At 39.3% G+C, this 10,211-nt stretch overlaps 2 protein-coding genes across 2 annotated transcripts in view; both read right to left on the bottom strand.

Moving 5' to 3' along the window:
• Positions 1 to 1,245: 1,245 nt before the first annotated feature.
• LOC138054341 (minichromosome maintenance domain-containing protein 2-like) overlaps positions 1,246 to 10,211 on the bottom strand; it is a 10,046-nt gene continuing 1,080 nt past the window's right edge. The window contains exons 4-10 of the mRNA XM_068900798.1: positions 10,050 to 10,081; positions 9,620 to 9,767; positions 7,960 to 8,108; positions 7,255 to 7,300; positions 2,720 to 2,783; positions 1,782 to 1,852; positions 1,246 to 1,379 (exon numbers count right to left, since the gene is read on the bottom strand). Coding sequence (XP_068756899.1) covers positions 1,278 to 1,379; positions 1,782 to 1,852; positions 2,720 to 2,783; positions 7,255 to 7,300; positions 7,960 to 8,108; positions 9,620 to 9,767; positions 10,050 to 10,081 — 612 coding nt within the window. The 3' untranslated portion in view covers positions 1,246 to 1,277. The remainder of the gene's footprint in view (positions 1,380 to 1,781; positions 1,853 to 2,719; positions 2,784 to 7,254; positions 7,301 to 7,959; positions 8,109 to 9,619; positions 9,768 to 10,049; positions 10,082 to 10,211) is intronic.
• Positions 3,861 to 6,397, bottom strand: LOC138050785 (histidine N-acetyltransferase-like). The gene has a single exon (XM_068897072.1). The coding sequence runs from the start codon at positions 5,312 to 5,314 to the stop codon at positions 4,352 to 4,354; it is 963 nt and encodes a 320-aa protein (XP_068753173.1). The 5' UTR covers positions 5,315 to 6,397; the 3' UTR covers positions 3,861 to 4,351.

Genomic DNA, 10,211 nt, shown 5'->3' with positions numbered 1-10,211 from the left:
ATATCTCAAATACGTTTTAGTCCATACCTGTCTTCACGGAATAGCGCCTTCGTACTTACTTTCAGAGTAAGCTCTGACAGAAAACCCCCCTTCGAGAAACATTAGACAAGTAGAGACGTTCAGCGAATTTAAAATCAAATTTAGGTGCCATCTTAAATGGTAAAGCCTACGGTACATGTTGCCTTTATAACTTAATTATTTGTCTAGTTTTTCATGTCTTTGTTTTTGTGTTGTGTTAGGGCTCCATTTAAACTAGCTCTGCTAAATTGGATGCCCCTGGATAAACATTGAATTAAATTAAAATATATACTTCATTTGGTGGGCTCCCGAGAATTATTATAACCGTTGACGGGAACTGATAATGGCTCAATTCGCGTCGAATGTGGAAAACCCACACAGGAAGGAAGCGACCGACAATGGCAATAAGGTTACGCTTTTTAATTAAGAGTTTTTTGGTAAAATTATATTTTCAGGTCTTTTATCGGGATACTCATACAAAACCTTATATTTTTGTTGGCTTTCCCTCGCACTGAGCTTGGGGTGCCTGTTGTGGCGCCAGTGAAACAAAGTACCTGCTGCTAGCAATAGTGCCAGGTCCTCGCGAGAACACTGCTTCGCACATTGCGGTGAGAAAAAACGCTAGCTGGGCCGGGGAAGAAGGGGGTACTTGGGCCAATTTTCGCTGGGTATGTGCCACTGGCCTCTCAGACCCCTTAATGGCCCATTATACACCCCATCTTAGTCACTTCTGGGTAAATGTAATTTAAGCGACACCAACTTAGTCACTTTCTGTTATGCATAAACCTTACATAAAGCCCTTTAATTGTAATTTCAAAACATAATGTAATGCGGACAGTAAACACTAAATCAACAGCGCTACAGTTCTTTCTGTAACAACTTCTTTTTTTCACCGCGAATCATTCCATTTTAAAATCTCACTAGCCAGAATTTTTTTACCCCCAAAATTCCGACAATTGGTGATCCCATTCTAGTAACTTTGTCGGGAACTCTGTTGAAAATGCGACCCCATTATAGTCAATCCAGTCGTGAAAATGCGACCCCATCCAGCGGCACATCCCCCATTAGCTCATTAATAGGAAGTACCCACCCCCCCTCCCCCCCCCCTTCCACACACACGCACCCGGGTAGCTGGGTTTTGACATACGGTCCACTACAATATCAAAGTTCCTTTATTTTTGCTTTCTGAGAATTTTGGCACACACTCCAACCAAATGACTGATGTTTGCATTTTCTAGTGGATGAAATATTAAGAGAAATCATTCTTCGTGAAACGCTCTCAGAAATGTAGAACGAGCATCTTGGAAGGTCGGGCAAAAGCGTTGTATTCTCCCCTGGAATTCTCGCATTCTTGTTTCATTCTGAGAAAGAGTAAGAGGCAACAAAAACTCTGTTAAAGATAAAGTGGAAATCAAGAAGGAATTTATCATCAACGAAGATTTAAAGATGGAGTGTAAACAATATTAAGAATGACCTCTATCCCCAGAATAAAACAATAAATTTAACCTGCTTTACAGAGGCGAAAAAGCTTTATCAAAATTCTAAATGAGCGATTTTAGGGAACCAGGGGGGTAAACAGAAACGTTTCCCCCAGGAGAAACTACGAAAAGGTCATTAAGACTGGAACTTGAATTTGAAAGTATTGCGGCGAAGTTTGGAAAGGTATAGTAATTATATAATCAAATTAGAGCTTTAATCGCTTGAGGCGTCCAACTCCACATCAAATTCGCGAGTGGACTATTTCCGAAAATACGGCAACTGACCTTCGGACCGAAGAATTCAGAGGCATCGGAACCCAAACGGGGAGGGTCTAAAACACCAAGACCTGAATACCCTGTTGATAAAGAAATCAGTCAGATTTCTTAGAGAAGACAGATTCAATACTAAGATCCCTTTCAACTTTTTTCTGGTCAGAACTGTCTTCAGTCACCAAACGAAGGAATAATTACGCGTTATTGACCAAGTTCCCTTTTTGCATTTTTATGGACCGAAAAAGACGAAAAAATAACAAGATTGACCAAATGAGTATGAAATTATTATAGGGCCAAAAAGACTTTTTTCTTTCGGGCAGTCACGAGTGGACCAAAAAGGCCAATCCAAGTTAAGAATTTGCTTCGTGTTGCCAGCTCGCAGAGCTACATGATAGAACTAATTACAACAGTCGCAGAAACAGAAGAATTAACAAGTCTTTGTTGCCTTCGTTCCTTTGTAGTTAATTGGTTACGTTCCGATTTTCAATCATTAAAAAGGGTAAAGTTCTCTTTGAAATGATCTTACAATCCAATACATACTTTATTGACCGCTCCCCATAGGGGCTTTTCAGGGCCAACGAAACACAACGAAACGAAGGAACAGAATAACAACAACAACTGTTAAGAATCCCAACTGGTCGGAGGCAAACCGGTTGGCTATTTACAAGTGGAACTGGGAAGTTGAACAAGGGACTACCAGGATCAAATTCAACGAGTGGTCAGAGCGAGTCTTGAACCCGGGATCCCCGGATCTCAAGGCCAGCGCCCTAACCATTGGGCCACACTACCCCCTAAAATCGAAACGATCAACTCATAACAATGAGCTGTAACAAATATACAAAGCTAACAAGGTCATTAGCTTGCTCGTGTTTAAACTTTTCGATAGCATTTTTTTTAAACTAGGGAAAATAAAGCCAAGTCATATAATGATGGTACAGATCACCCATTACCGTATTTCCATTTGAAAGAGTGCTCGTACAACGCGATTGCTGCAACGGCATCTTCTTCAAAGACCTTCAAAAGTGATTGCAACAACTAAATGATATACCGCTTACTTACAGTCTTAGCCTGGGTGACCAGGATTTATGTCTTGCGCCCACTTGACGGCTAATCCCGCTTGATCAGCCGAAGGGCAACTCCACAAGAAACCAGCATATTTATAGGAACCAGAAAAAGAATATGATGATTACAATAGACGCGTTCCGCCCCTAATTTCAAATGTTCTTCTTTTTTCGTTTTTGCAATCGGGTACTCTAGCTTTCGTTCGTTAATTATCCACTAGAGAAGCGTATTGAATAAATTTTGTTCTATTTGTAGAGATCGCCGGGGACCAAAACTTGAAAAGGCGTGATTTATCTAAAGGAAATGGTTTTCAAAAGGAAAACGTTGAAGGCAAGGGAACTTTACGATCGTTTTCTTTTCTGTAGTCCCGAAAAACATGTCCAAGGACCCGAAAAGTTTGGAGGCTTTGAGAAACAGACTTAAAGATCCCAGCGCAGCCTCTCAGAAAAAATGAGAGAAATACACGCGAAATGGAGATCATTGCGGTTAAGCAGGAACTACGAGCATTTGCGAAGAAAACATCCAGGCTTTTAGCACAACATAATCTTTTCTCTAAATTAACGATTATCGTTAATTCGTAAATTTGTTTAAATATACTATTCATGGTTAATTTAGGACACTGTGTCCCAGGACTCAAGGTAGCAGGTTAAAATAAGTTTTTTAGATATGAGCAGCTAAAGCCAAAATATGGGGTGTTTCTGCAGGGCATTTCTGTTGCCACGGTAACGTTTTACGTCACAAAAATGACCGAATCTTTTTCAGCAATAATTGGTGCTTAATATGGTACCATAACATTGCTGTTAAATGATGAAGTGTTGTAGTGTCAATCCTTCTAATAAGAACGTTTCTTTCAGGTGTTGAAACTGGTTTGAGCCACCTTAAGGGGACCAGGAGAAAAGCTCTCCTGGGAAAGGGAGAGGACTGATGATACCGGACATAGCTAAAAGAGACTCTGGTCAGCTTTCACATGGTGGGAAATGGAAAGGAAAGGAACGGAACTTTATGTAAGTGTCTAGTCGTTCTAGTGCTGGAGCACTAATTGAGGACACTACAAACAATTAACGCAAGTCAAGTTAAATGTTGGTTTTCATTGAGGAGAGGGGAAAACCGGAGTACCCGGAGAAAAACCTCACGGTGCAGAGAGAGAGCCAACAAACTCAACATCAACATATGACGGCGAGTCTGGGAACCGAACCCGGGCCACATTAGTGGGAGGTGAGTGCTCATCCCTGCATCCACTGGAAACTAATGAAAACAGGGGCTTCCTGGGTGATGTGCAAATTAGGAGGGACAGGAACAGTTCATGAATTAATCAGGCTTTGAATAACCCTTCAACTCATATTTATTTCATTTATATTATATTACGCCATACTTAATTCAAACTTCACGCAAGACATGAAACACAACGATTTGAAACCTTGAGTAATTATATGACTACACTGTAATTGCTTTAACGTTTCAAATGGGCTTTAACATCGGAGGTGAGACGCCCACATATAATATTGAGCTACATATGCCTGTCATTTTACAAACTCCCTTTCGAACAACATCAATCCAAAGTTTTTGAAAAATTCCACAGACTTTAATCCTATCCTTTCCTCCAGAAGCTTCTTTCCCCACTTCCTGTGACTTTGCTTGTGAAAAGTAGAGAAGATGAAATCACCTTGTATTTGTCGGCAAGCACTCTTCAGTTGCCGTACAACATGAACTTGGAACATTACAGGATCCTCTGCATAAATAGACGTAACCCAGTGCATATGCTTAACTCGGGGAGAAAACCGACCGTGAGAAAATGACTTCGGTAACTGACGACCCCTGGAGCAGTCGGACACATCTCGATCCGAGAACAGGCAGTCACCGACTTCAAAAATGAAATCGATGTTTGATCGGAGGGCCTGGAAGGGTTCCCAGTCTACGATTATGGTACGACCAGGAAACAAGTTTGCAACAGAGTCGTCGAGAATGGAATCGTAGAGGAAGCTTCTTGTGCAAGGTATGATCGTCAAGTCGAAGTTCTTCGCTACGTCATTCAACGTCTGTGTCTTCAAAGTGTCTTTGCAGACGTAATAAGCCAAAATATCCCTCTCAAACAAGCTGGTGTCACCATACTTCTTTTGGAGAGCAAGTCGCTCGATATTGTCGGATTTCGTCGTGAAACGTTCTCGGCAAACATTCGGATACTTGCTTCGTATGTAGCCGTGAATAGCTTCGATCAACCGAGGACTTAATCCTAACCCTCGGAATCTGGGATGAATACGCAGACCCTGACTGATAAATGTTCTACCATCATCTACAATATGAATAGCTCTCAGGCCGATAGCCTTGTCCCCGTACAGGGCGATAAAAATTACGCGGTTCGGTTTCTTTAGCCACTGATGGAAAACACAGGGAAAGTAATCGTGTCCATCGTAAATGCCTTCCGACATTTCTAACACAGCTTCAAAATCACTGGCAACAGCTTTGCGAATTACTATTTCCTTCATAATAAGTTACTTCTGAGATCCTCTTCTCTTCTTCTCTCATGAAACCCTTAAGTTTAACTTGTCAAAATACAGACGGCATTTGTTTTTATAGAGCTTAAACAATCGTCAGTTCAAACGAAAGCGTGCGAACTGTTTACTATAATAAGGAACATAACAGGTGACTGTTAAAGTTAAACGTAATTCTTAGTGAGACATTTTGTTTCTACCCACAAGCGGTAATCATTTTGTAATTTCAGTTTCAGTACATAAATCTCGTGTGCACAAAGAAATAATTAAAACAATAATTAAAATCTTAAGTAAATAGAAATCGAAAAAATTGTAAAGTTTGTTTTAACAAGACGCAAAATATAGGGAGCATTTTTTTCTTCAAGGAACAGCATTTAAATGAAATGGTACTTATTTAGTAATTCCGCAATATTAATCTAGAACTGACGCACTTTTATGAATCTTTGTTACAACTTTTTGTAGAGAGGAGGTATTTTTTCTTAAATTTAAGTCAACGAGGCGTTATATTTTCATACATTATTTTAAATAACAAATATATAGAACAGCCAGAATAGAGAAGTTCAAAAATAAATCAAACCGCTTTGTTTCATTTTGGGCTCCTGCGAAAAAACAGACGGTTATTTCTCACGAAAGGATAAAGTGACAACCTGAGGTGAAATCACAGGAATTGAAGTTTAATTCCAGTCAAATTTGAAGGCCAATTTGTTCAAATTTTTTGAGAACTTCATTATAGATTCTGTAACATCTCTCCAGACTGATATTAATGTTAGACAATACTCGAAACTAAAGTTACTTATAAATACTGAAAAACATTGCCACAAAGTCGTGATTTGTAATTAACATCGTAAAACCCGGGCGTAAAACATGATGATGACGATGAAGGCAGAGAAACGAAAGAGAAAAGGAGAGTATATGGTATGGTTTGCTTTGAACAGCTTTAAAACCTGAAAAATCCTGCAACTTTTTTTATGCAGCTTTAACACGAACTCGTTCATTTCATTTCAGAAACTTTTGTCGCGGGACAAGGCGTTCAATAGGCGTGAGCAATAATGCACTAGAGATGATCTCAATAATGTCAGTTTTACACATTACTATTCGTATGGTAAAAAGTAGTAAATTTATTCAAGCTTTGACAGGAAGTTAGAATGAATTCTTTGACATACCGCCAACGGTGATATCAGCATAATTTTGCCGCGCGAGGAAAATGATCAATTGCGACATGCGAAAAGTCCCCTCTCAAGCAAGAGAAATTCGCAATAATCAATCGTCATAAGTGAGATTTAGCATTGAGTTTATCCCAAACCTCAATGCAGATGTCAGGCTGAAACTTGCGTTTTGCCAGAAATCAAAGAAACTTTTGTGAATCATGTTTTGGTTATTTCTTGTCTGTTAGCTGTAAGTATCGAGCAGCTTCGAAAAGGAGAAAGACATCATCATTTCTCTCACATTGTTCAACTACGCAAGAGCCCATTCAATCACATTCTTGACCGAAGACTGATTTGCAGCCAATTAATAATTCCAGGCTCCCCACCTGGTATCAAAAAGGGAAGAAGAGGTAGTACCCTCGAAACGTCTGGCTCACATTTAAATTCTCGGGCGCAAATTTAAACTTCCTTTTACCATTCACTGGAAAGGGCATTTTGCGTAACGGATATGGTCAAAAAATATGATGGACAGTGTCACCAGATGTGGTCTTTATGCGTTATGGCGGTCAACTCTAATTAATTCGATCGAAGATCACGAAAAATAGTCTTCTTGTGAATTTTCAGTTACATGAGATACATTTTGTTCCAAATGTTTTCGTGCTAAAGAACTTTTAATGCATTATATTGATTTAACGCAGGACGATGACTGACAAACAGGTAATGGCGCTCTTTCGAGATACAAGAGATTTTGTTATAAACTCAGAGATAACATACATGCATAAGACGTACCTCTGGATGAAGTGATAGCTTGGCATGCGCAGTGGCAAGACTTGTCCTCAAAAAAGAATGTTATTCAATCAACAAAGTTTCGGCCTGGGCCGGGTCAAAACGGGCAAGCCACACTCCATTAAGTATTAGAAAACAGTCCTAAGAAAATACGCGCCCCGATTGGTTAAAAATCGTGTTTCTATAACTCGATGGAGACACAGAACTAGCACGAGCTGTTGACGTAGTGATGGCGCGAGCAAAGAGAATTTACATTTTGATAATTAAAGTTAACAAGTTGTTTTCCTTTTTCTCGTCGCGTTGTTTTCTAAAAGAAATAGAAAACATGTTCTCCGTGTTTCTATCGAGTTATAGAAACACTCGTGAAAGTTTGGGAGAACTCGAAAAAGCGAATTTGTTTGAATACGTGGATCGTCGTCATCATTATTATTCAACCCTAATAAATATCAAGGACTGGTCTAAAAAAGATCTGGTTTTAGAAAAGTGAAAAACTATAAAAGAATAATAATACCAATTAAAGGGTTCGTGTTATACTTCATTGAACGGGTTTCAGGATTGGCCAAAAGAGCAATAGAACAAACAATGATAACAATGGATTTAGCACAGGAAACAATAGGAAGTAGGAAAATATACAGACAACAAAAAAAAGGGCTCAACAAGAGGTTCGACCTCAGCCAATTAAAGAGCTGCCATTGGTAGGATACTTACAGAGTTCGTACTGCAGACACTGGAAAATCTGCCAAACCACTTGTCATGTGTGAGTTTTTGGTCCGTCTACTCGCCAGGTAATATCCTTGTATGAGATCTTGAGCAGCGCCTGTTAGTTTTGCTTTGGAATTTGCAGCGTGGAGAAGAAACTAAAGAAAACAAGGGATAGTCAATTGTCAAAAATTGTACGGGTTTGGAAAAGCTGACATACGGCTAAGAGCGAGCCTAAGGTACTGTAGACACGAGAAATCGATTTTTTCTTTTCTTTTATATTTTTCTACAAGTTTGCTACATTTGCACTGATTTTTTATTGGCTCTATGTAATTTGCTGTCATTTGTCATCGCTTAATAGTTGTACCGTGTATTTCGTCGCGTTCGTGAGATATTCGTAAATTTGCCTAAATTCCGCATGCAGTAATTAGTCAGTATTTTCTTCGTTATCGCGTCTATTCAATGTAATTATGTTCTGTTGCCTAATGATATGTAATTCCCTTTGTTCATTTCGTCGATTCATTAGATATTCGTCTTTCGTATAAAAGTATTGTATTTCCTTTGTAAGTAGGTTGTTGTACCCGGAGTTGCCGTACAGATCTTGTAAGTAGTTAATTTTTCAGTCGTGGTTTTTGGCGTTCTGAAGGTTAGTGTTTGGTATCTTGCTTGTAACTTGTATTTCTATATTTCCTTTTTTTATAGTGAATCGTTAAGTTAAAGTACGAATCTCAAACTGTACAGGAGTTTAATTACAGGTACCATGCCTTCGAAGTTGCAGCTGTAAGCATAATGGTTGAAAAAACAAAAGTCGATGAGTTTTGAAGCGTTATCAATACGTGAAAAGTCAAATTTGGGCGAGACTAGATTTTTAGAAACTGATATGTTTGTAAAGTCTCGACTCTTAAACCTCTAATTTTTGGCCCGTGACGGGTGACATAAGAGTTAAAAGTTCACTTTCACAACCTCGACAAGTAAATTGAACAATGTAGCTAAAGAAACATAACACCTTGGACTACTATATTTTCACACGTATTGGCTTTTAAATGCAAATACGGTAAGCCGCCTTTCAATGGTAAGCTCAAAACAGTTTCAACACCGTGACTTTCAATAAACTGCATTATTTCAGTATTTGGAAAAAATAAATCTACCAACTGTTTCGCGTAACGGCAATGATATGTTATCATATGAAACACCAATAATCTCTCATTGATGTGACATAATTGGTCACAATGGCAACAATAAAGCTGTCTGAAAACAGCCTATATTCTGTCTTTGAATGCTGAACTCGGTGACCCCCAATTTAATTGCTGGAAAGTGATTAGCAGGCCAAGATAAAACTCTTTGCCAAGTTAAAAAAAATTCTCTGAAGCGGATTCATAGCCACCTTCACAAATGGAAAATATGTTTAAAGTGGATTTGAATCCCTCCAAAGATTCGCGGGAGAACGGCTGTGCTGTTCCCAACCCAGCTTACTACATTTGTTTTGTGGAGCTGCCAGTTGAATCGAAGGAGTGCCTAAAACACCCGCCTGGTAAGTTGGCTGTGTCATGCTGATGAGGCCTAACAAGGCTGGTTCTGCGCATGCGTGATGTGTTGGCCACACCATATTGGTACTATGGGTTAGGGTTATGAAGAAACAGAAACTATATCTTTGAAAAAGTTTCGTTACCTGGCTAAATTCTTCATCACTAATGTAAAATGGTACTTCACCGTCGGCAATTTCCGTAGCTTTCCTTAATATCTCTTGAGCCAAGATATCTTCAGCTTTGTCTAGATGTTGCTTCAAGCCACTCGAGTTTAAAACAATGGAAAACTGGCTGCAGATATTAACAATTCTGTTATATTCACGATGTATGAACGATCGTATAGGCGCAGATTATTCCCTTAGCACCACAGACCTTGCGTGGGAGAGCGAATGGCTTTCCTTAGATATTCGCCGATAAAATAAGTCTCGGTCTGATCTCCTGATCAATATTGGTCAATAATACACAGAGATTGGGGCAAATTGAACCCAGTCAGTTGGAGAGCCAAGTCGGCTATTCCGTAACATGTCATAACATGGAAAAAAGGTTAATGAAAAAAAAACTAACTTTACTTACTCCATGAGGGATCGCGGCAATGCTGGACAATCCTGAAAAATCCGTATAAAAACAGGCATGATTATAGAAATAATAACCACGTCTCGAGTAAGCAATTTGGGGTTTGGGCATACAGCAGTAACCTGTGCAATAACCAGAGGAAATTGCCCACAAACATGAACG

The sequence above is a fragment of the Montipora capricornis genome, chromosome 6 (genome assembly GCF_036669925.1).
Source record: "Montipora capricornis isolate CH-2021 chromosome 6, ASM3666992v2, whole genome shotgun sequence".
Lineage (NCBI taxonomy): Eukaryota > Metazoa > Cnidaria > Anthozoa > Scleractinia > Acroporidae > Montipora > Montipora capricornis.
Note: the sequence above shows the minus strand (reverse complement) of the source record. Positions and strands in the feature narration are given on the sequence as shown.